Raw genomic sequence first — 26769 nt, forward strand, 5'->3', positions numbered from 1 at the left:
TAAGAATCATATAATATAATTGTACATGATTATTTGCTTATTTAATGGGAGATAACGAAGAGATTCAAATGTTTATTAATTTAAGTTACTTGTCTTTTTTATTAATTTAAGTTAAAAAAAAAAGATTCAAATGTTTATGTGGTGTTCCTAATTCTATAATCATTTTGGAAGAGAACAATCATCAATGAACAACTTTATCTTTTCAATATTATTAAATGAAAAATGAGTTTAAATCAGACAAGAGATAACAACGTGAAGAAACGATGAAATCAATCATTTATAATAATAGAAATACCATCATCCGCCTATTTATACAATGATAAATTACATTAAAAAAAATTTAAGATATCAAAGTCACAACACGCTTATCACCCTCTACGAAATAACCAATTATATTTTTTTAAATAAATAATCCTTGAAGTTCTTCTACGTTGAGAGTTGATGACTCATAACGATGAAGTATAACGGAAATGGTTCTAAACAAAAGATTAGTACTCTGAAGTGCAATATTGAAGACCTTATTAGAAAGGATTGGGTGCAAATGAACTAGTTCTTAAACTTCTGCTTAAGGAGCCTTCTTTATTGTAAAAGTTCGAGTAAAACCTGAAAAATAAATACGAACCTATCATTATTGTGTGATAAAAGTTGTATTGCAAGTGCACTGATATAATTAGTTAACATATCAACAAGAAGTATGATACTTACATGATCGTAGCTTTGAACTGATGAATTTATGAGAAATTAGTAATGAATTGGCGGTGGTGGAGAAGCGTAAATGTATACGGGCGGTGAAGGTGATTTTACTGGTGGAGGGGGTGATGTGTAATGATATGATGGAGGTGGAGATTTAACAGGTGGGGGAGGTGAGGTGTAGTGGTAAGGAGGGGGAGGAGATTTCACAGGCGGTGGAGGTGAGGTGTAATGGTAGGGTGGAGGAGGAGATTTAACAGGTGGTGGGGGTGATGTGTAATAGTAGGGTGGAGTAGGAGATTTCACTGGTGGAGGAGGTGATGTGTAGTGGTAGGGTGGTGGTGGTGGGGATTTAACTGGAGGAGGAGGAGAGGTGTAGTGGTATGGGGGTGGTGGAGATTTAACAGGTGGGGGAGGTGATGTGTAATGGTAAGGTGGCGAAGGGGACTTAACCGGTGGAGGTGGAGATGCATAGTGGTATGGTGGTGGTGGAGATTTTACTGGCGGAGGTGGTGATGTATAATGATATGGTGGTGGAGGGGACTTAACCGGTGGGGGAGGTGATGTGTAATGATATGGTGGTGGAGGGGAATTAACTGGTGGGGGTGGTGATGTGTAATGATATGGTGGTGGAGGGGACTTAACCGGTGGGGGTGGAGATGTGTAGTGGTATGGTGGTGGTGGGGACTTCACGGGTGGAGGAGGTGATGTGTAATGGTAAGGTGGTGGAGGAGACTTCACCGGCGGGGGTGGAGATGTATAGTGGTATGGTGGTGGTGGAGATTTCACTGGTGGAGGGGGTGAAGTATAGTGGTATGGTGGGGGTGGTGATTTAACTGGTGGTGGAGGTGAGGTGTAGTGGTATGGCGGGGGTGGTGATTTTGCTGGCGGTGGAGGTGAGGTGTAGTGGTATGGAGGGGGTGGCGATTTAACTGGCGGTGGAGGTGAGGTGTAGTGGTATGGTGGGGGTGGCGATTTAACTGGTGGTGGAGGTGAGGTGTAGTGGTATGGTGGTGGAGGTGAAGTATAATGGTATGTTGGTGGGGGTGACTTCTTTGGTGGTGGAGGTGATGTGTAGTGGTATGGTGGTGGCAGTGATTTTACTGGTGGAGGCGGTGAAGTGTAGTGGTATGATGGTGAGGGTGACTTCTTAGGTGGTGGAGGTGAAGTGTAGTGGTATGGTGGTGGTGGAGATTTTACCGGTGGAGGAGGTGAAGTATAGTGGTATGGTGGGGGTGGTGATTTAATTGGTGGTGGAGGTGATGTATAGTAGTATGGTGGGGGTAGGGATTTCACTGGTGGTGGGGGTGATGTGTAGTGGTAAGTTGGGGGGAAAGACTTCACGGGTGGTGGAGGCGAGGTGTAGTGGTATGGGGGTGGTGGAGACTTGTACACGTAAGTCGGTGTTGGTGGAGGTGGAGACTTGTACAAGTAAGTTGGTGTTGGTGGCGGTGGAGATTTGTAGTAGTAAGGAGTAGGAGGAGGCTTGGGCTTCTTGCATATCTTAGAAGGAGTCTTGGGGGCGTACGCAAATGGTTTGGCATAAAGTACAACCTCATAATCATTCTTGGACTTGACCTTAAGCTCGGCACCCTTCAAACCACCATGGAGATTTGTTGGGATGTTACATTTGGTGCCATTTGGTGCCATATGAAGCTTAGCAACACATGCTTTAGCTCCATATTTTGAATACTCCAAACCATTAACAGTAATTGCAAATTTTCCATTAATCTTAGTCTTTCCATATGCAACAATTTCTTTCTTACCAGCAGCCTTGCATGTGACTTCCACAACAGCACCTTTATCACACATAAAATAAGTTAATTAACAACTATGCTCAACTTTTTATATCGATCTCATCGATAATTGACATCCTGTGACCCAATTACCATATGAAATTATATCATGGTATATACAGATGCTAGATTTAATGATTTAATCAATTCGGTTATTCTTTAATATTAATAAAAGACATATTTATGGTTATCAAATTTATACATTGTGAATAAAACAATCATATATCACAAATAAGTTAGTTATATCATGTATTTGGATCTGAAAAGAAGATGAAAGTTTTAGAAAATAGATAGTTGTAAACAGTAAAAAGGTTAATTATATCCTTCTGTATAGTATATATGTGCATAATCATATGTCTGATGAACGTGGGAAACAGAATCAAGGATAGAACATGGGTCAACTAGGAGTGCATATGCATCATGACCAATTATTTTAAACAAAGTAGTGCCAGTATTATTATGTTTAAACTTATAACTGTGAACAAAAATTTTGTTATTTTCTTTTGTTCGTGGGAATATTCTTTTTGTTGTCCTATTCTTCTATTATATACAGTTTTGTTGTTTATAAACATTCATATACAACTATAATCATGTCAATAGATTTGAAAAAAATTAAAATTGTAGAAAATAGATGGTTTATCTAGTCAAAAGGTTACCACATATTTCCCTATCATAGACCAAATAAATAAATTAATTAATTATATATTTCCCATATGCCATATAATTGCAAAAAGAAAATTAAATTATATATAAAAAAAATGTTTATATATGGTGAAATGTAAACCGTAAAAGTATGAAGTATAACAACTTTATCAAAATGTCTCAAGATCTTTTAATTGATGATTTAATTTTATACTTCTGTGTGGCTCATGGATGTGGGAAAGTAGGAAACAGAATCAACTATGAATGCATCATGATAAATTATAGTGTAAACAAACAAGTGCAAGAAAAGGTTATTATTTAAAAAGAAAAAGTTTGTACCTTTGAGATGGTGCTTTGCATGAGATTTGATAGGGTATTTCCAGTCATAGCAGCTGTAGCAGTACACTTTTCCAATCACCTTCACGATCAATTTGCGGTGGTGAGGATGAGGGTAGGGGTGGGGATGGTACGGAGTTGGTGGTGGCGGAGAAGTGTAGTAGTAATGGGGAGGCGATTTAGCTGGTGGTGGTGGGGAAGTGTAGTAGTAATGGGGAGGTGACTTGACTGGTGGTGGTGGAGATTTGTAGTAGTATGCTGGTGGTGGTGGTGACTTGACTGGTGGTGGTGGGGACTTATAGTAATATGGTGGTGGTGGAGAATGCACCGGAGGAGGAGGGGACTTGTAGTAGTATGGAGGTGGTGGCGATTTAACCGGTGGTGGTGGGGATTTGTAGTAATATGGTGGTGGAGGGGACTTTACAGGTGGTGGTGGAGACTTGTACTCGTAAGGAGGTTGTGGTGAGCGGACAGGTGGTGGTGGAGACTTGTATTCATAAGGAGGTGGTGGTGAATGCACGGGTGGTGGTGGAGACTTGTATTCGTATGGGGGTGGTGGTGAATGCACGGGTGGTGGTGGAGACTTGTATTCGTATGGGGGTGGTGGTGAATGCACGGGTGGTGGTGGAGACTTGTATTCGTAAGGGGGTGGTGGTGAGTGGACGGGTGGTGGTGGAGTCTTGTACTCATAAGGGGGTGGTGGGGAATGCACTGGTGGAGGTGGAGACTTGTATTCGTAAGGTGGTGGTGGTGAATGCACGGGTGGTGGTGGAGACTTGTATTCGTATGGGGGTGGTGGTGAATGCACCGGAGGTGGTGGTGAATGCACGGGTGGTGGTGGAGACTTGTATTCGTATGGGGGTGGTGGTGAATGCACGGGTGGTGGTGGAGACTTGTATTCGTAAGGGGGTGGTGGTGAGTGGACGGGTGGTGGTGGAGTCTTGTACTCATAAGGGGGTGGTGGGGAATGCACTGGTGGAGGTGGAGACTTGTATTCGTAAGGTGGTGGTGGTGAGTGCACCGGAGGTGGTGGAGATTTATACTCATATGGCGGTGGTGGTGAATGCACAGGAGGAGGTGGAGACTTGTACTCATAACGGGGTGGTGGTGAGTGGACTGGTGGTGGTGGAGACTTGTACTCGTAAAGGGGTGGTGGTGAATGCACCGGAGGTGGTGGAGACTTATACTCATAGGGCGGTGGTGGTGAAGAATATAAGTAAGGCTTATCAGCAGAAACCGCTACAAGATTAGCAGCACCAACTAAGGTAAATGCAATGACTATAGGCCATAAGCGTACCCGGAAAGGGCCGCCGTCACCGGCAGGAACTCTCATGATTCACCGGTGAAGGTGGTGGTTGTGGTGGCTAGGAGAGTGGTGGTGGTGGGAGATGATGTTTAAGGTAGTAAAGTAGCCGGTATTTATAGTTACAAGCCAAAGGATAGTCGTTAGAAGGAACCTGTCATAATAAAATCAAATACTCAATTTCTGTAATAAAAAAAGGTTCCTATTGTTTCAATACAGCTCGGAGACATTAGTTTTTAAGGCATCATTTGAGCGACTACAGTGCATTTACTTCCCACTAAAACTTTTATTATTAATGAAATATATATATATCATTAAGCAATTGCAAGGGACCACGAAAGGCAACCATATTGTAGTTTTTATTTGAAAAAGCAAAATGACATTTCCTGTTGAATATCATTATTAAATTAAGTTTATTTATTAGAATGTTATTATATCCCCGTATTACGGGAGTTGTTTTATATTATTTGTTTTTAATATTTATATATCTATATTTGGATTTTAATTTTATTTATTGTAAGAAAGTTAATAATTAATATACTTGAGGTTTGATGATGAAATGGTTTCACAAATAAATGATATGTTATAATCCGATTTAAAAGCTATCTGGGTTTGGTGATACTCATTACCCGTTTATTTTCTTTATTATAAAATTGTTTCTTAATTATAAATAATATCTTTTTTTAAAATAAAATAGGATATTAATTTTTAGTATATTCCTATTATATAGGATTTTCATATCAAATATTTAATGAGATTATTTTTTAATATAATGAGATGTTATAAGCCGTTTAAAAGCTATCTGGTTTTGGTAAGACCCATACCCATGAATTTGGTTAAATCAACGAGAGGCCTCCATTTAAAAATCAAGAAATCTGTTGGCTTCCATAAAATGGGGAAGCAACCACATCACAACACATAGGATTTTTGGGTTTTCGTTTATATATATTATAGATTATTAAATTTGTTAAAAAAATTATCATCTCATTAACGTTAATCAAATTAGATCTATTATTAGTAACTTTTACCATATAAGAATATGGGATCTTGGTAACTATGAAATCCGTTGGCGAAGGTTCTTTAAAAACCTGGTGCAACTAAAGATTTTACTAATGGATCAAGATCGTTATTACCAGTAGATATATCATTGGCAGATCAAAGACAACTTTTTTACATTGACAGCAAGACTGATCTATATCATCGATTTATCAAAGATGCTTTTGCACTATTGGCAAATCGAAAACGACCATCTCACCAACTAATTCATTATCAACATATTACCAATGATGTTCTATAGCTAGTTTCATCGATACACACACATTTAAATAGTCAAAACAGAAAATATAAGCAATTTTATAAAAACAAAAATATATACTAATTTTTTAATTTTTAATTTTTGTTGGAAGGGGGGTGTTGGGGGGGGGGGGGGAGGGAGTGGTTTTTTTTTTTTTTTTGGTAAATGGGCATTGGCAGGTAAAATAATATATTTATGGAAAAAGAAATTACAAGATTTAAGGAGTATACCCCAAGTAATCTTGGAAGATAGTCAAAATAGGTTTTAGGATGTCCATACCAGAAAAACTTATCATCCTATTAAAAAAAACATCACTCCTACTAAAATACTAAAAATTGTAATACTAGTTAGGATGATATCCTAAATCCTAATACAAACCGAACCAACAACGTCGGTTGCAAGAACTATCGCTAAACAACATTTCTAGCCAAATACAACAACTAAAAACAAACAAGATTAAAATACAACACAAGAACCAAACGGTTGGGCCTACAATATCGGGCTTCGGCTATGGTATTGGCAGGCCGAAACACACCAGAAACCCCAAAATTGGGCCTTTAAACCTACAAGATGGCAAGTGAAATGGGCTTTAAAAACCTGCAATTTGATGACCCAGGCCTGGTCCTTAACTAAACTAAGTTGTCAAAATGGGCTTTCAAGAGGGTAATTAAGTGGTACCATCCCTCGGCCCAACCAGCATATGCAGGCTGCAGCAATGATTTGCTCATTTATAAAAATATTGGTTGCCTAACGAAGTAACGATCGCAGATCAAATATTTACATTACCTCTTTAAAGAGTCACAGTTTTAAAAGTACAATATAATTTACATTGTCAACTAGTTTATCTAATTATCCTAATCTTTGCCCAAGACTAGCAGCCTTGTAATAAATAGTAATTTGCAGTTAACCAAACTAACCTTTTTTTTTTCTTTTTAAACAGCTCAATTTAATCAACCTTATTTGCCTAAGACTAGCAGCCGGGTAAGACAAGGTGTAGTGGACGGTAATGGGGGCGACATGTGGGCGATTTTGAAGAGAAACACCCCCCTGGCGATAAGAGCGGCGATGGGGTGGGGGTGCGAATATTTGTTGCCTTCAATTTTCGAAAATATTATTATTTTATTGATTTGGACCGTTGAACGGTTAAAAACTAAAAAAAATAAAAATTAAAAACAATATATATACACACATACTCTTTTCTTATCTAACTTCATCTCTAACAATTTCAATCTTTTATACAAAAATATCATATCTCTTCTCAACCAACCGAGCTTAAACTATCCATGGCTTAATGTCAGCCAACATCCTACCCTGCAAAACAAACAAACCAACTTCTTGAACACCGGAAACCAACCGAACCTAAACTATCCATTTACAACCTAAAAAAAGTAGTTTTTAGTTTTAAGGGATTTTTTGTTATGTATTTTTTTTGTATTTATTTTTTTAATTTTAATGCATATATTTATTTATTTAATTTAATGAGTTTTTATTTGCTTAATTTAATTATAAAAATAAATAAATAAATAAAAGATGACGTGACGATGTGATAGACTACAAAACTATTAGAGCATTCTCATACGACCCCTCATCTAGTGTGAGGGGTGTTTTTATAATTTAGAGAGTGATTCAGGGTGTTGTGAGTAAAGAGTTTTTATATTTTATAAAAAGTAGTGATTTTTCTGTATATGTGAAAAGTTATTGTTCATTCCCTATAATTTTTTAATATATTTTGAAAGTGGTTGTGAATGAAGGAAAAAGAAAAGATAATGATAAAAGTTATAAAAAGTATTATTTAATTGAAATAGAGAGAGAAAATATAGTGAGTTTTAGTGTAATTTTTTGTTTAGAAATAGAGGGTGGGATGAGAATGCTCTTACACCCTAAAACAAAAATTCCTCATTTGTTGACTAGGCGTCACATATTACTTATCCCATCAATTTGTAACCCCCCATTACACATAGCCTAATAAACATAATGGGTATGTTTGGCAAGGAGCTTTTAGGGGCTTCAAGCTTCAAGCTTTTAAGAAATAGCTCCTACCCAACAAAAAACCTTGTTTGGTTCAATGGGCTTGAAACTTTTATATTAGAAGAAAAAACTCTTTTTCTAAACAAAAGTTAGAAGCTTTTACAATTGAATTTTACAATTTTGGTACTTGAACTTTCATCAACTTTTGTTAATTTATATAATAGTTACATATTTTACCCTTATTCAAAACTAACTACCCCCATGACTCTTTAAAAGTCCATAACTTTTTCATACGTTAATGTTTTTTTAAACACATTACATTATAAAAAAGAGCATTTTATTATCTTTAATTTGAGTATAATATTGATATACTTCTTTACCGGTTATTATTGGAAACAAGTCGAGTCAGACGAGCTCGGGTCATGTGTAAGACCAAATTAGGGTCGGAACGAGTCGATAAAAAAGGATTAATTTACTTCGGTTCATGTCGGTACGGTTTTGAGTCGAAAGGGGCCAGGTCAAAACATGTTTCAGATTAAAACGGTGTCGAGCCGGAAAGGGTTTCAGATCAAAAGAGGTTGGTTTAAAAAATTATCTATTTGAAATTACTGTATATTTTAGCTTTGTTTATTGATTTTCGCCACCGATTACACGCTTACTGCCGTGCACGAATATCAAGTGAATCACGTACCGACACTAACTATGCGGTTGATGTCAGGTTGCGTGGGCACTCCGCCGCACCGCGCTGGCACCCAATTAATTTTATTAAAAGTTCCAGCTACTCTGTCAAATACCTAAATATATATATCTAAAAAGCTCCAGCTACTCTGCCAAACACCTAAATATATCTAAAATGCTACATGTAACAGCTACCAGCTACAGCAAACAGCTACCAGCTTCCAGCTACCAGCCATCAGCTAGTTATGCCAAACATACCCAATATATACACTTTGGAAACATTACCTTATAGGAGTTTACATAGGAGTAACTTCTAAACGCATATATACCCGATTAACGTTTGAATGCCAACATATTATAAAAACGCTAGTGGTTAGATGAATGATCATGCAAAATAGAAGAGATTTTTTCTATTTGCATCCTTGTGGTTTGAACGCGGGCACATAACGTTATTATTCGTGTCATTTTTGGTGGATTATGGAAATGAAGGATTTGAGTTAGGCCTTGCGAGGTTGTCGATTCGGTTTTTCAATTACGGATACAATTCGGATTTCGGTTTTATGTTTTTCTGAACAACCCTACACTTGACAGTCGTTGCGCCACCACAAGAGCAGAAATCTCTAACGTAACACACGATGTGATGAAAACCCGAGTGGGCTCAGGATTTATATGGTTATAACCGAAAACGAATTCCGAATTCGATTTTTGGTTTGATTGTGGATATATATATTTTTTTCTTAAGCGATTAGTTTTATTTATTTGGTTAACTGAATAAATCTATTGATAAAAATATTAACTAAATTAATCATTTTGCGTATGACCCATTCTTTTTTTTACGCTCATTTATTATATGTAGCCTAATGTCCATATCCATATTAGACCGTGGACTGTCTTTAGGTGCCGAAGACTATTAATTATCTTAGATGTTCTATAATGTTTAATTTAAGACATTTATGGTTATGATGGTGTTCTATGATTGGCTGGTTGTATGGTTAAGACTATTTAACGATTTAGATGTTTTATTATGTCCTTTAGTTTTTGCTTTAGGATGCATATGTTGTGTTTCTTTATTATGGCCTTTAACAACTATTCGCATATGGAACACAAACATAAGCTAAATTAAAGCCAAATTATTGTTTTGGATGAATTCGATTAATATGGTTTGAATCGATTTGTTTGGTTTGAATTAAAACCAAACCGAATTGAATTTGGTTCGATTACGGTCCGATTAACCCCTTTCTGAATTCTTTTAGGTTCGGTTTTCCATAGGGGTAACAAAATCTCATAACGGAATAAATAAAACCGAACAAATTGAATAAATCATTAACCAAGCCGTTGATCACCCTTAGTCAACTAGCAGCCAACGATATGGTTTCCCGGGTGTTTTGGTCAAAAGTTACCGAAGCAATTATTGAACAAATTAGTTAGCTGAAATTTTTCAGATATTCGGTAAGTTAATGCGATAAAAGTAAAGGTGAACACAACGATATAGCGAGGAAAAATCTTAGATCCCGATAAGGATCCTCGGAAACAACCTCGGGAGGGAAAAATTATCCCCTGTCTCAATTAATTAATATGAGAAAGTAATTACAACTCGAGAGCAAGTCTTGATCGGAGCTAGCAGTTACAGAGAGTGTTTTGAGTGTGTGTATAGAACCCGAGCTATCAGGATAAACATTAGGATCACGCTAGGGATAAAATGACCCTTAACAATTGTCCCCAAAAAATATTACAGCTGTCAATCATAAATTCGCACAGCTGTTATATTTTTTCCACTCAATTACAAATTTGAACTATTACGGCCTGGGTAACTTGATAAGACCCAACGCAATTTTCGTGATAACCAAATCGCCTTTCCTTTAATCCCAGTGAAACCCCTATAATAACTCTTGGATCACTTATATTCCCATTTCACTTCCATCTCCGAGTAACTTTCTCTTCTCTCTAACTTAGGGTTTTCTCGTTCCTCTTTCTTTTTTACCGACCATGGCCAAAAAGAGATAAAAAAACTTTCGCCTCCAACAGCACAAACACCCATCCCGATTTCGAGTGTCAACAAATCCTTGTTAATCCAGATTTTGAAGTTTGTAATTTTTCCAATCTCGACCTGTCCTACCTTCAATCTGGCAATGTTTTCCCTGCTGGAATCAAGTTTCATCCTTTTGACAAGACACTTCGCTCTGACTGCATCTCCAAAAAGTGGGTTGGCTTCCTGGCTTAACCATTTACCCTTGGCTTAACTTATCCCTTTCTTGATTTCATTGCTCGTTTCTTCAAGGTCACCAACATCAGCTATATCCAAGCCATGCCAATGCTATGGAAGATTTTATATATGCTCAACAAAATCATCACAAGCCACAATATTGACCTTCAAATTTTCGACTTTTCCACCATTTACAACTTAAAATCCCACGGCTCCAGTCAATTTGTGCTTCAGCTGATACTCAATTCCCCCTAATATTAAATACAAAAAGAAATGACGGGCAATGGTATAGGAGGTTCTTTTTTGTCCGAGGGGATCCCATCCCTGGAGGTGAAGAACTTCCTTACCAATGGGTTAAGAAGGGTAGGAAATATACCTAGGATTTTAAGAAATAAAGAATAAAATTGATACTTATCTTGCTTTATGATTTTCAGCGAAGTTTACCGATCTTGTGACGCCTACATCTACTTCCTTAAAGATGATTCTAGCGATTCTGAAGATTCCCGAGGAGGAGCGTTCCTTCTAGCTCGAAGTCTCACTCGCTTTGCATTCGAGCAGCCATCAACCGAAAGGATGTAGGGTAAAGCCGTTATCACTATCCGTTTTTATTTTTTTCTTGGAATCCTGATTTTTTGTTGCAATAGGTCAAGGAATGGTTTTGGATGAGTTGGATGGATTCATCTTGAAGAAGGAGCCTGCTGCCGTTGAAATTTCCAAGACACTCTCTCCATCTTCCCGAACTAGAGTGTCCATTTCATGGGAGAGGAAAGCCAGTGATGCCTCAGGATCTGCCATCGAATCACTCAACTTTGAAGGCGCTGAGTCACTCTTTTTCCAGGTAAAGGTCCTGTAGTGTTTTTTAAAAAAAGTTAACAATTTATTTATCATACCTTTTTACTGCAAGTCCACCAGCACTTGACTAGGATTTATCAAGCTGCTCTTCAGGAGGTCGAGGTGCAGAAGCTAAAGGTGGATGATCTCAACAAAGTAGCCGAGGCTAAGTCTCACTACATTGAGAACAATGCTAAGGAATTTGATCAGCCAAAGAGGGATATCAATGACCTCAAGGAAACTCACGCTAAGGAGCTAAACGAATTTAAGACCCGACTCAAGATGCACGCCGCTCACTCCATCTGTTGTGCAAGAATCAAGTTGATGGAGGAGGCCAAGAAGCCTGATTTTGGCATGTTTTCTTGGGATCTTGAAGAGTTAAAGGTGAGAGAGGCTGAGATCAGGGCTGAGATAAGCTTGGCCTCTGGAAAGGATCCCGCTAAGTCGAGCAAGGCTGCTGAGGAGAAGGCTGGAGATGCGGAGGTCAAGATTGGTGATGGATATAAGGTGGTGCAGGCTGGGATGGTTGTAGGTTTTTCGGACGGGTAATGAAGGAAATTAAAGACAAGGCCCAAGCCCCTTCTTATTTGGTGGTTTTTGATGGTTTAATTCGATATGGTTGTACTCTTAAACAATTTACTTTTCTTGTCGCATGGCTGTGATATTTTGAACAATTTTAATTTGATGGTTTTAAGACAATGAATAGTTTAAGGTGGAGGGATCCTAAGTTTCAAGACAAAGCCTTAACTATTCTTTGTTTGATTAGGAAAACCTTTTAATATCTCTGACGGAGGGATCCTAATTTTCAGGACGAAGTCATGGATTTTAATCTTGATTAATATGAAGACAATCTTTTAGCTATACTTATGTCTATCTTGTTTTATTGTTAAAATATTTTGACAAAAACTCTGATTGAAAAATACTTAGAAGAGTGATTCTTCACCACACAGCTAGAATAGTAAATTAGTGATCAAACCTGTTTGAGTAGGATAAGGTTTAAACTGATAGGCACTAGGCATCCCTGAAATTAGAAGACAATCCATCATAATATTTATTTTAGGTTGAACCTTAAGATCCTGCAAGATATGTTAAGATAATAACTGAGGTAATTAAGTGATCTCCCACTTGAAATTAGAAGACAGTCCATCCTTAGTACTAGATCTCCCACTTGAAATCTTCTAGCCCTGACATTGTTGTTATAAGACTTGATTATCCTTTGTTGGTATGCTTCCATACGAATCCTTGCAGAATCCCCGAGTTCATCCACCACGTCAAGATCATCGGCAAGATCCTGATTATTGGTTTTAGGATTATGGAGGCAGGATCTTGCAGTAGGGATCACCATTTTGGTTGGAATCATTGCTTCGATTCCAAACACTAAAGAGAAAGGAGTTTGACCGTTAGCATTCTTTGATGTAGTTTGATCTGGCCACAACACAAATGGCAGCTCTTTGGCCCATTTTCCTTTCTTTGTCCCCAGCTTCTTCAAATTGTTGACAATGATCTTGTTTGAAGATTCTGCTTATCCATCGGCTTGAGGGTGTACTGGCGTAGAAGGGATCATTTTGATACCCCATGCAGCACAGAAGTCAGTGGTTCTTTTGCCAATGAATTGAGACCCATTATCACAGATTATCTCAGGCTCTCAGCTGGGATTCCGAAGCGCGTCAGAATATTCCGTTTCATGAAAGATATCACTTCTTGTTCTCTAACTTGGGCAAATGCTTCTGCTCAATCCATTTGGAAAAGTAGTCTGTCATTTCTAACATAAAAACTTGTCCTCCAGGAGCCTTCGGTAGTATACCCACGATATCCATCCCCCATTTCATGAAAGGCCATGGAGATACGATCGGATGGATGGGTTCAGGCGGTTGATGAAGAATGTTATTGTGTCTTTGGCAGGTAACACACTTTCAAGCATATACCATTGCATCCTTCCTCATGGTTGGCCAATAATAACCAGGCCTAAGGATTTTGGAGAATGGTGATCGACCTCTAGTGTGATTCTCATAGTCGCCTTCATGGATATCTTTTAAAACTTCTTGTATTTTAGGATCCTCCAGGCATCTCAAGTATTGACCTGTGAGAGACTTCTTATAGAGAGAATCATTCAAAATAACAAATCGAGATACCTTCATACAAAAGGCTTTAGGATTCTCATCCTTAGGGATCTTGTTGTGTTGTAAATATTTCTTGATAGATTGAAGCTAGAAAACTTGACTAGCTTGAGGATCCTGATCAATAACATCTTCAGAATATGTCACTTCATTGACTTGGGGATCTCGCTTAGCAGGTTTTCTTATTACTTCCTTTTCATTAAGTGAAGGCATATCTGTGGCTGGATTCAGGATATGTATGATCGGAATTTTTATTTTCGTCGGGATCCTGAAGGCAGATCCAAGATTTACCAAAGCGTATGCATCAGAATTTTCCTCCATGGGTACCTGTTTAATAATAAAATAATCGAATTTCTCTGCCAGATTCTTAACTATCTGAAGATATTCGGTTAGTTTTTTCACTTCTAACAAAATAAGAGCCATTGAAATGATTAGCAAGCAATAAGGAATCCACAAGTACATTAATATTTTTAATTTCCAAATCCTTAGACAACTGAAGGCCAGCAATTAAAGCTTCATACTCAGCTTCATTGTTGGTGGCTTGGAAATCACATTTGATTGCCTGGGGTATTATGTCCCCATGTGGCGATTTCAGGATGATTCCTAAGCCTGCCCCTTGGCATTTGAAGCCCCATCAGTAAGTAATATCCACTTACCCATATCCTAGTCTAGTTGTTGAACTTCCCAGTCAGCTTTCCACTGGATGGATATCACTACTGAAATCAACCACAAAGTCAGCTAAAGCTTGGGATTTAATTGTTGTCCTAGGCTCATAAACAAGATCATAAGCACTCAATTTAACAAACCACTTCCTACTAGACATTTCAGATTTTCTCAAAACATTTTTAATTGGATAATTAGGTTTAACGACAATAGTATGTGTCTCAAAATAATGCCTTAACTTGGTAGATACCATAACTAAAGCTAAAATTAACTTTTCTAAATGGGAATACCTGGTTTCAGCATCAAGTAGACTTTTACTTACATAGTAGATAGGATGTTGTTGCCCTTCGTGATCCTTGACTAGTACAACACTTACTGTATATCAGGATACCGCTAGATAAAGGAATAACTGCTCACCGTCTTCAGGCTTCATGAGTAAAGGAGCTGATGAAAGATATTGTTTTTAAGTCTTCAAGTGCCTTCTTATTCTTTTGTCCCCATTCAAACTTCTTTTTCTTTTTCTAGATCTCATAGAACTGTTTTCACCTTTCTAAGGATCTCGAGATAAACCTATTCAAGGCTGCGATCCTTCTGGTTAATCTCTGAACATTCTTTATGTTGACAGGTGCTTTCAGGTTCACGATGGATTTGATATGCTCTGGGCTTGCTTCTATCCCCCTCTTAGTAACCACATATCCCAAAAACTTGTCACCCCCCCCCTCCACTCCAAAATGACACTTGGACGAGTTCAGCTTCATGTTGTACTTGTTGAGGATGTCAAAGGCTACTTCAAGATCCCGGAGGTGATTCCCAGATTTGTTTGATTTCACCACCATATCATAGATATAGACCTCCATTGTGTCCCCCGGTTTCTTTTTGAACATCATGTTAACCAATCTTTGATAGGTTGCACCAGCATTTTCCAAACCAAAAGGCATTGCAGTGTAACAATATATACATGTTGGGGCCATGAATGCTGGAATCCCGAAGAGGCATCCATAAAGGTTAACATTTCATGCCCCGAGGTTGCTTCCATCATTGAGTCTATGTGTGGCAATGGAAATGGATCTTTGTGGCAAGATTTGTTGAGGTCTGTGTAATCGACACAAACTCTCCACCTGCCATTCTTCTTTTGGACCACCACCACGTTGGCTAACCATCTTGGGAATTTTATTTCCCTAATTATCCCTGCTTACAACAATCTCTCAACATTTTCTTGGATGACAACATTTCTTTCAAGGACAAAATTCCTTTTCTTTTGCTGGATTGGCCTGAAACTTTTATCCAAGCCTAATTTGTGAGTAATAATATTTTTAGAAATATCTGTCATATCCTCGTGTTTCCATGTAAAGGTGGAGATTCTACTTTTGAGGAACTTTATCAATTGATCTTCAATTTCTTCAGGAATCCCGGTTCCTATCAACCCTTTGATGTCGGAATCCTGGTCGTCTAATTGCACTTCTTTGACATATTGCTCGGCAGCTTCCAAGACATCAAGTGTTTTATTCTTTGATTGCTATGCTTGATATGGTTTGTGATGTGCTAAAATTAGTCTAATAAAAACACGCTAATCTAGACACTAAGTAATAAATTCTAGACTCTTAACTTAACCAAAACTACCAACCGGCAAGTGAACCGGTCGACTCTAGTACAACTATGTAAGTCCAGATATCGAACCCACGAGACTCTTTTAATTACGTTTGATGACTCTTTTAATTACGTTAATCTATCACCTTACAGTTATTTAGATCAGTAGCACACTTAAGTCTATTTCATTTACTAATATTGTTCCTATGGTTTTATTGCAAGTCAACCATAAACTAGTCAAAAACACACAGTAGATGACCTAACAGAATCCTATTATATGACATACAATCACCAAGGAAACTGTGAAAAAATAAAACTCATCAAACAATCCTAAGTACACATATGCGTCGAATAAATAAAAATAAACCTCTTAATTAATCATAAACCATAAACACAACGCATAGTCCAAACTAAAATCCAATGTCAACAAAAGTTCATCATAAAGCCTAGGCGGTTTAGGGGTTTAGCCAATAACCATACTCAAGAGCAAAACAAATAAATAAGGTTCAAAAACTGAACTCATAAAGAAAACAATAAAATCATACCGAATAATAATATTGTTTGGATGAGTAGGTGCTGAACCCTTTCTTCTCTAATTTTCTTCTTTGCCTTTCTTGGTTCTGGTCAAACCCCTCCTCTGTTAATAATTCTGTCAACTGACTTCTCTCTCTGATTTCCGTGGCATCCTTCCGTCGTGTTGGGTCGGATTTTTGATAAGGAAGATTGGAATCTTCTCAACCTCCTCAGAAACGGCTAAGTATGGAATTCTAGAAAGCCCAGACGATCGAGCATGGTTTTTACTACTTCGAGCAAGGTTCTGAACCTTAAATGGTTGATTCTTCTAAGTGTTAAAGGATTCGAGCAACTACACTTCATCGAGCAAGCTCATTCTTCTTGATGTCTTCAGCTTTTCTTATTCAGCAATCTTTAGCATGCTCGGATGTAAATCTTGCTCGGTAACTGAACTGTGCTGGAAGTCTTTACTTTGATTCACGTGAGATCCTCTTATTGCATCCATGCTCGTCCCCATGTGCTCGATCATCATGTGCTCGTAAAACTTGGCTAGAACTTGTATGATCAAGCTGTTTGCTCGATTGGCAATCCATGCTCGATAGAAGAATACTCTTGCTCGTTGAAGTGTAGCTTGCTCAAATCCTTTAACACTTAGAAGAATCAACCGTTTAAGGTTCAGAACCTTGCTCGAAGTAGTAAAAACCATGCTCGATCGCCTGGGCTTGCTCGAATTCCATACTTAGCCGTTTCTGAGGAGGTTGAGAAGATTCCAATCTTCCTTATCAAAAATCCGACCCAACAATCTCCCCCTAGATTGGAACAAGCTCAGATGCACCAAAACATACCTGCATAGAGTTACACATGTATCAGATTTCTAGATAAATCATTTAAGAACATGTCATTTCATTACATAATTGGAATTCTGCCACATGGGTATTACAAACTAAATTTTTTACAAATCAAACAAAATATAAAGATAAACAAAAATAAGAATCAATCATTCATTAGCTCCATTCTGTTATCTTCTTCCTCTGTTCTTGGCTTTAGCTCTTTCTTTTAGTTTCTTCACATATGCAGCTCTTTGCTTCAGCATGTCAAGTTCTGAGGAGTCAGAGGCATCACTTGGGAATCTTGAACTAATTAAATCTTGTAAGTCTTGTGGATGCATATAATGCAGATCTCCATCCTCCTTTATGACTGCAACAGGTATCCCAGACTCATTTCTCAAAGTGGTCGAATCATCCTGTTGATTGTACGTTATGTAAGCGATTCTTCCAAATTGTTGTACTCTTGAGTTGGGTTCCTTCATCACTTCTCTCATAGCCAAGCATTCTTTTAAGGTCTTCCTTTTCTGGTGAGAGCTGCTTGCTAGAGTTCTTTGTTTCTTTGATTTAGAAAGGGAAAGCTCAGATATGTGAACTTCACTGATTCTCTTCCTCCTCTTCTCTTTTTCTGCTTGGCTCCTGATCTCTCTCTTCTTCTGCTGTAGAAAGGGGAATCCATTTTCTGATTGTTCTTTTAAAAACTTGAAGAGATCATTCCTCAATTGACCAGATGGTTGACTCCTTACTTGATTGTCATATAAAGTCAGCTCAGCCATCTTGGTTAGTTGTTCTGTTGTAAAATTTCTCAAATCATCTCTGAAGATGATGAGATGTTCTGCTTCATCTTCAGTCACCACCCTTAAAGTCTTCGATCTTCGGTCAAAATAGAGACGTGTGGGCAGATTCAAGTTTCTTGGCTGCACAGGCCTCACACTCTCTGACATATGGGTTCTGCTTGAGCTCCCCATTTCAACCTTCTTTATCTTATCAAGACCCTCTTCAACATACCATCTCTTTATTGTATCTTCTGTTTGCATTACCAGTCTTGACATTTTTACTCCCTTTTTGTGGAGGGCATTCATCATTTCTGCATGAACTTCTTGTTCTGCCCTCCTTCTGTCTTCTTGCAGTTTCCTCTGTGTTTCAAGATACATCCTCTGCTCTCTGTGATATATTTCCATTAGTTCAGCAAGAGGCATGTTCTGAAACTGTTCTTCTGATATCCCTTTATCTCTTACAAAAATTTTCAACATTTCCATTATTTGAGAGTCCTCAAGCCACTTCTTAGCTTCTTGATCTTTCTTTTCTTTCTCCTCCCTTTCTTTCTGCATCCTTATTTTCAGTTCCTGTTCTCTCTCATATTTTTCTCGACTTTTTTGATCTTTGTGAGAGTCTTTAATATGTTGAATTCTTCTTTTCAGTTCTTCAGGAGAGAGATTTATCAAGAATTTTTAGCTGTAGCCATAGTAAGGGCTGGCAATTGGGTACCTGTTAAATACACGATAAGACCTGTTAAGCAAAAAATGCGGTATGTGATTTTTTAATTTTCTTAAATAATTGAAATTAGTAGGCTAGACTCCATTGTATTCCTTTATTGGTACATGAAACTTAAAACTGTCTTATAGTCATGACATATAAAGTCGTTAAACGAGTCATATTCATGTTTAATACTTATATTCAGCGCGCCGCTGCATACCTGTTAAACCTGTTAAGACACAAATTGCCAGCCCTAAGCCATACAGCTGAAGAAATTTTATATCTTTGTGTTTTGCTTTCAAGGATTCATACTCTGTTTCATCATTTGCCTTCTTCTCTGTTCTTCTCTTGCTGCTGTCAGATTCTGTAAATTTCTTTTCTTTCTCTTCCTTTCTCTTAGACACCTTTCTCACATACTCAGATAGATCCTCCATGAGAGCCCTTTTATATAAATTATCAATCTTGTCAAAGGGTTGTAAGTTGAGGAATGCAGGCTTGTGACCAGCCTTTATCAAAACTTCCCTTTTTCCTTTCCTTACTCTCCAACCCTCAGCTTCTTTTGCCGCATCCTCTTTTGATAGTCTTTGAACATAAAGAGGATCATAACCCAGACTGATCTGATACTCAGCATCTTCATTTGTCTTTTCAGTCTCCTCCACACTTTCTTCTTTCTCATCCTCAACTTCAAGGTCAGCTTCTTCTTCAATATCCTGAAGAGCATCAATCATTGGTTCTTCATTTTGCTTGGATTGATCTCTTCTTCTTTGTTCAAGAATCTCCGACCTAAGTTTGTAGACCATTTTCTTCACAGATTTTTGTCTCTTTGGCTTTGGAGTCTCAATTTCATCAGCGTATTTTCTTTTCAAAGATGATTGAGATTGAGTGGGAGAGTAAGGTTGGTGCAGTTCAACTTCTGGTCCTTCTAAAATAATCTCTTCATCAACTAACTCAGATTTGCCATTTTCAGTTTCAACTGTGTGAGTCTCTATATGTTCTTCAGTGATTTCTTCAATGATAGGCTCATTTGGTTCATTATGCTCTTCAAATCTTTGTTCCCTTTCTCTGCCCATATTGATGTATTCCTGTTGTGCTTTCCTGGCTACCTTTACAATGTCTGGGTGATGTTTTTCTGGGTTGTTCAGTATGAGTGTTATATCTTTCATTATCACCAGTTTGACCATTGTAAATGCTGAAACCTCAACTATTTCATCTTCTTCATTTATTACAGGACCCAATCCCCGTTCTTCTTCATTCACTTCAGGCTGTTCAGCTACTTCAGGCTCAATTATCATAGGTTCTGCAGTCTTGTCTTGATCATTATTCAGACTTTCATTGAAGGCATCAATTATAGCCTTGATTGCTGCATCAGCTTCCCTTAACCTCATCTCAACTTCTTCATCTTTGTCTTTCATGTTTATCAATGCTTCAATTACCTCTTGAGGAATCTCCTCTTCTTCTTCAACCATTACTTCCCTTTCAAGGGCCTCCAGCTCTTCATTCATTATATTGATTGTTGTTTTCCTGACTCAGCTTCAGCTACGTTCGGATCAACAACATTTTCTTTAAACAAAATATCTTCTGATTGGATTGGATGCTTAGGCAGGGGATGTAAATCTTCTTTAGTAATTGCAACCCCTTTGCCTTTTGTTTTTCTTTTTAGTCTCTCTTCTTCAGTTTCATCTTCTTCTTTATCCTCCCCCTCATACTCCGATTCTCCATCATCGTATGCTTGGTTTAGCATGTTCAAAGCATCAGATGGTCCAACCTCCTCTTCAACATCAATAATCTCCCCCCTGTTTTGGTGCATCTGAGGTCTTCTCAACCTCAGACTGCCCCTCAAGGGTTCGAATCTTTATTAAAGCTTCATTCAGAGAAGCTTCCAATGCCGAGTTACGTCTCTCCAAAATGGCATTACGTTCTCTTAACATGATGTTTTCAAACTCAAGTTTGGCATTTTCACACACAACATCGTAAAGATTGGGACTTGATGGTGGGGTTTCAGCAGTAGGTTTTGGAGCTGGTTCAGAGAATGGTTCAGATTCTGCTGTTTCAGGGGATGGAACTTTTTACGGTTCTGGGGATGGAGGTGGTTCATGAGGAGTGGAGTCTTTCAGTGGTGAAGTAGGTGGTGTAGGAACAGGAATATCATTAGTAACAGGTTCGGTAATGGATGGTGAACAGACAACATTGTTATCAATCACAGGTGCAGGAAACACATCTTCATCCATCGGCTCATTTATCTCCTCCTGTTCTTCGACTGGTGCAATAACCTCCTCATCTGCAACTTGTTCAATCAAAGGCACATCAGCACAACCAACCAACTTGTCATTTCCACGCTCATCACTATCATCATTATCATTTTCATCACCATCATCATCTTCATTATCATCACCATCATCATCTTCCTCATCACTATTGCCAGGGGTCCTCGGTACATCAATAGCACCCAGTGTAGGTATGAGTAACCATGGGAGTACATCCCAGTCATCATTCTCAATGAACTTACTATGAGCATCATTCATACGTTTGCATATATTTGGGTCTTGCAACCTCAAAATCTGCCCTGTCTTGTGAATGTCTGGTAAGGCTCTGTTTATTAAGATCTGCAGAAAATGTGGATACATTATGAATCTTTGATGGACTGGCCTCTCTGCATTTGAAATCAACCCTTGAAAGATGAGTCTTGAAATGTTGAAGGGCTGCTGGTAAAGAATGGCGACAGTGAGAGACGCAAGCTCTCTACTAAGTAAAGTCCAAGTCCCTCTCCGAGGAGATAGGGACTGAATTACATGATGAATCAAAAATCGATAGACCAGAGGAAAACTCCCCTTCTGAAATTGACCTTCCTTAACTCCTCCCTGATAGCCCATCGTCTCTTGAAAGACTCTTAGTAACCTTGGGACTGAGTAGGACAGCTGAGCCTGAAAATTGTCATTAAGGTCCAGCGCAGCTCTGATTGAGGCTTCTGTTATCTCAATGTCATGATTTAGAATCGACGCCTCAATTCTTTCCCTATTGACGTCATTGACATATGTTGCAGACCCCCAAAAATCCGAAATATGATTTCTGTATATTGTGGGGTCGGTAGTTAAAGCCACCCTCAGATTGGAGTTTCTCAAAAAGTTTATCATTGGCTCCAACTCACGGTTGTCATCATCTATTTCCAACCGAGCACACATATTATGCCGTTTTTCGAATTTGAACGCCATCAATTCTGCAAAAACAAGAAGAGTTGTCAGTACACAAAGTTGCAGAACTAATATATAAGAATAGAAAGATGATTAACGGCGTCTTCAATTAACCTGTTCCGTAGTAATATGCGTACATGCAAGAACAAGTAAACAGTTAGTCAATTTGTTCAATTGGAAACCCTAGTTTCAAAATCGGTGCGACGATTATCGAAAAGCGATGTCTTACCAAAGTCGAAACAGAGTTAATGGCTATTATCGAAGTGAAATTAAGAAAAGAAAAAAAATAGACCAGCGAGCAAGAGGGAGATAGCACGAGTAAGAGGGTTTTCGTTTAGGTTTAATTAGAGAATAATGTGTGAAAAACTTTCTAAGTCCCCTTTTTATACCTAATGATTGGGTGATACGGTACCTTGGTTTGTCGTCTAGCACATAACAGTTGTCATTTAATTTCAAATTCACATGTACCTCCCTTGCTCGAGTATACAGCCAAAAGAAAAACTGGCCCCCCCTTGTACACAGGGACATGGTACAATGCTTGCTCGAGAATACTTAGAAATATATCATGTAAATTCCCTATGCTCGAGATGCATTCCCCTATGCTCGAGATGCATTCCTGTGACATCTATAGTCCAAAATGCTCGTACAGTGTGCTCAAAAGCCTTAAATCAAACTAAATCTTTCCTAATCCCGCACTCGAGCACAGAAATCTGGTACCCTAGTGTGGTCAAAAATTTCTTAGCAATAGAATCATCTTTCCTCATCTCGAAATTTTAACTCAATCATCTCTAAACGCTGACTAAGACACCTAGCACCGACCTTGCTCGAAACACTTAGATGTTTCCTATCATTCAGTTCTCGTGCTCGTAGACTTGAAATCATACTCACTCATGCAATCATGCTCGAAGATACTTGGTAAAATAATAAAGTATATCTTCATGCTCGAAGATCAAAGATAACAACACATCAAAAGTAAGCTCGAAGTACAGTCTAATTCCTAGATCATACTCGAAAATACTGAGAACAAACACAGATAACATTGGTGAAGTCAATATCATTTGCCTAGAAGTTAAGACAAAAATCACACTCAAACTTTGCAATAATTAAGATTACAAGTTTAATGAAATCATTCCGTATGCTCAAGCTTGGGTTTGAGGTGAACAAGAGATCAAAATTCAGTTCAAAAAGTTATGTCAATTCATTGGAAAGATCTCAACATGGGATCAGATTGTCCAATAACTATCACACCACTTCATTTTCAGTCGTATTATGACTTAAGTCAGGCTGACATTAGGTGTATGCTCTTAGCATGATTCTTATGACTTTTTGTGATATTCTTAAGGTTCAATTAGTTGCTTGAGTAAGAATGGTCACATTTTAGACTTTAATTGTTCCTTATCTCTTCTCAAAGCTTATTTAGCTTTCTCCGAATCACCCCGAATTGACTTCGAGCCCCTGATGCATTGGTCAAAAATAATTTTTTATTTGTCCGAGCAGTTCATTTAATAATAAGATACATAGATATCAGACCATAAGGTTGAACGTTGGACTTACAAGCCATCCGGACTTACATGCCTTTCATTCAGAGTGTTTAGGACTTATTTGAATGCCCTGCTCTTGTAGTTCTGTTAGTGCCCCTTAAGGTCATAATTTATTTATTTATCATTAATGATTGTGAAGCATGTTTCATTTTCTTTTTCATGCTTTTTCACTTGCTTCATTTTCTGTTTATAAACTTTCAAATATATCTATATATATAGCTATTTAGTAGCTGCTCATAATTTGATAAACTGTTTTTGGTAGACCAAAACATCAACAGGCTCGTGTATGATTGGATAATTGCCTTTCTGCCTATCATTCAGAGAGATGTGCAAGGAAACATACCTTATTTTTCAAATGAATCACCACATCAAACTTAGCATGATTATAGTATTTATATCACATAGATCACTGCACTCATGAGAAGAAGCTACACAAATTGTCAGTTTACTGAACATAAATCTTTTAAGCCTATAATCCATGAGTTAGGAGATTAGACAATATACTATCATTTCCCAGATTAGTTGGATTCAATCTCCACTTCAAAAACACTTTTCACTTATGATTAGGAACTTGGATAATGTTATCATCTCCCTTGTATGATCACCAAAACAGTGTTGCTTAAAAAAAACATCTTACATTTTCAAAATCATTTCTTTTGACAGGTCATTATTTAAGCTTAGATTCTGAATACAGTGGTCTTTTAAACACATTTGACAAGTAGACACTTCACTAGTGTCACACGCATAATACTCACATAGCACATTTCATTCAGCAAAGCATACAATACAGTCGAGCATACTTAGAAATCCATCGAGCATACTCGGAAGTCTATCGAGCAACTTTAAGATGTAGCATTACAAAGTTTGTGCTCGAAAGAATTGAACATTGTGCTCGAGCAATAGAGTTGTGCTAGGAATACTTAAAAAGTTTTCCATAGCACATGTCCATGCTCGAACATCAAAAAAATATCATTTGTGCTCGAAATACTTGAGAGTCCTCAAGTGTGATTTGTTTGTGCTCGAAGAACAGCAAACATACCATAAAGTACAGAACCATGCTCGGAATACTTGAAAAGTTGTCCAAAGCAAGTCTATGCTCGAGCAACTGAGCAATGACATCTGTGCTCGAATGACTTAGAATAGTCTTTCAGAACCCTATGCTTGTGCTCGAAGAGCAATGAGCACATCATCAAGCACAGAGTCATGCTCGAAGTACTTAGAATCATAAAAATTCATCATGCAAGCACAGATCAAAGTACTAACAGCTGTAATTATCAGAGTTAACAAAAATTCCACACAAGAACAGTCACAAACATGATTAATACAAGCAGAATAGTCAGTTTAGCACAGCAGTCAATCATGCAAACATTCTTAGTGAGAAACATAGATTATCAGTAAGCACCTCACTTAAGTACAAATCCTAAATTAAACCTCATCAGCATTTATCATTCCTAGACATTTTAACAGAAAGTGAAACCTGGTCTTATCTAAAGGTTTGGTGAACAAATCAGCCAAATTATCATATGTGTCTACCCTTTTCATTTCTTTAAGCCCTTTTTCCTAACAATCCCTAATGAAGTGATGTCTAATTTCAATATGCTTAGTCTTAGAATGTTGGATTGGATTCTTAACAATGAACATAGCAGCAGTGTTATCAATTAAAATAGGTGTGAGTAAGAAATTCATACCATAATCCAGCAGTTGGTTTTGAATCCACAGAACCTATGCACAACAAGCAGATGCAGCAATGTACTCCGCTTTAGCAATAGAGATTGACACTGTGGTTTGTTTCTTGCATTGCCATGACACGAGTCTGTTCCTAAGAAACTGACATCCTCCGGAAGTTGATTTTCGACTCATGTTGCAACCATCATAGTCACTGTCAATGTAAGCCATCAAATCAAAGGAAGAGTTCTTTGGGTACCAAATTCCCAAGTCTGGTTTTCCTTTCAAGTATCTGAATATTCTTTTCACTGCTAGCATATGTGACACCTTGTGGTTTGCTTGAAACCTTGCACAGACACACACAGCAAACATAATATCTGGCCTAGATGCTGTGAGATACACCAATGATCCTATCTTGGCCCTATATTCATGCTGGTCCACTGGCTTCCCTTTTCATCAGGTACCATTTTCTCATGTGTGTCCATTGGTGTTGACACTGTCTTGAAGTCTTGGCACTTGAACTTGGTGAGAATATCTTGAACATATTTTGATTAATTTATGAAAATTCCATCTGTCTTCTGTTGCACTTGTAGTCCAAGGAAGAAATTCATTTCTCCCATTGAGCTCATTTGGTATTTAGACTTCATTACTTGCTCAAATTCCTTGCACATTTGTTCATTTGTTGAGCCAAAAATGATGTCATCCACATACACTTGCAGCAGTAGCAAATCTTTTCCTTTTCTTTTGTAAAACAAAGTCTTCTCAATGGCCCCTCTACAAAAACCATGTTCTAACAGATGGTTAGAAAGCTCATCATACCAGGCTCTTGGTGCCTGATGTAGTCCATAAAGTGCCTTGCTGAGCTTGTAGACTTTGTTTGGATGAATTGGATCTTCAAATCCAGGAGGTTGAGTGACATAAACTTCTTCATCTATCTTTCCATTCAGAAATGCAGATTTTACATCAAGTTGATACACTTTAATGTTCATTGATGCTGCATATGCTAGAAAAATTCTGATAGCCTCTAGTCTTGCAACAGGAGCAAACACCTCTTCAAAATCTACTCCTTCTTCTTGTAGACACCCTAGAGCCACCAATCTAGCCTTGTTCTTAATCACTATCCCCTTTTCATCCTTCTTGTTTCTAAAGACCCATTTTGTACCAATTGCATACTTGCCTCTGGGCTTGTCCACTAAGTCCCACACATGTAAGTCTCTGAACTGAGCTAATTCCTCCTGCATAGCTTCCACCCAGCTGTTGTCCTATAAAGCTTGATTGATATTCTTTGGTTCAACTTGGGATAGAAAACAGGCATACAGACAGATATTTGCTCTTTCAGATGCACTTCTGGTAACTCTTTCATGTATGTCTCCAATGATGTTCTCTGTAGGGTGATTTCTTTCAACAGAGGTAGTTTGAACAACTGGTGGTACAAACACTTCTGCTTCTAGATT

The 26769-nt window shown here is 38.0% G+C and overlaps 1 protein-coding gene and 1 long non-coding RNA gene across 5 annotated transcripts in view; one reads left to right on the plus strand and one right to left on the minus strand.

Annotated features, from left to right (window-relative positions):
- Positions 1–434: 434 nt before the first annotated feature.
- Positions 435–4935, minus strand: LOC143631157 (uncharacterized). Its single transcript, XM_077100004.1, has 3 exons — positions 3468–4935; positions 706–2489; positions 435–603 (listed from the first exon to the last, which is right to left on the minus strand). Exons 1-2 carry the CDS (start codon positions 4795–4797, stop codon positions 742–744), a joined length of 3078 nt encoding a protein of 1025 aa, XP_076956119.1. The 5' UTR covers positions 4798–4935; the 3' UTR covers positions 435–603; positions 706–741.
- Positions 3598–26769, plus strand: part of LOC143631158 (uncharacterized) — a 43444-nt gene continuing 20272 nt past the window's right edge. For 2 of the 4 annotated variants that reach the window (XR_013153298.1, XR_013153301.1), the window contains exons 1-2: positions 3618–3734; positions 3786–3872. This is a non-coding gene — a long non-coding RNA (uncharacterized LOC143631158). Of the gene's footprint in view, positions 3735–3785; positions 3873–26769 lie in introns of all 4 variants that reach the window. The other 2 variants (XR_013153300.1, XR_013153299.1) reach the window with 2 other exon arrangements.

Source organism: Bidens hawaiensis, unplaced genomic scaffold, assembly GCF_021521415.1.
Source record: "Bidens hawaiensis isolate Kalapana, Puna unplaced genomic scaffold, B.hawaiensis_p1.1 tig00005944_1, whole genome shotgun sequence".
NCBI lineage: Eukaryota > Viridiplantae > Streptophyta > Magnoliopsida > Asterales > Asteraceae > Bidens > Bidens hawaiensis.

What these genes read in the sequence shown, in the direction of transcription:
- LOC143631157 (XM_077100004.1), bottom strand. Translation starts at nt 4,797, where the DNA reads ATGAGAGTTCCTGCCGGTGACGGCGGCCCTTTCCGGGTACGCTTATGG. An exon ending in TGCAAAGCACCATCTCAAAG is followed by an intron (nt 2,490 to 3,467) that starts GTACAAACTTTT and finishes TGTGTGATAAAG; the next exon opens with GTGCTGTTGTGGAAGTCACA.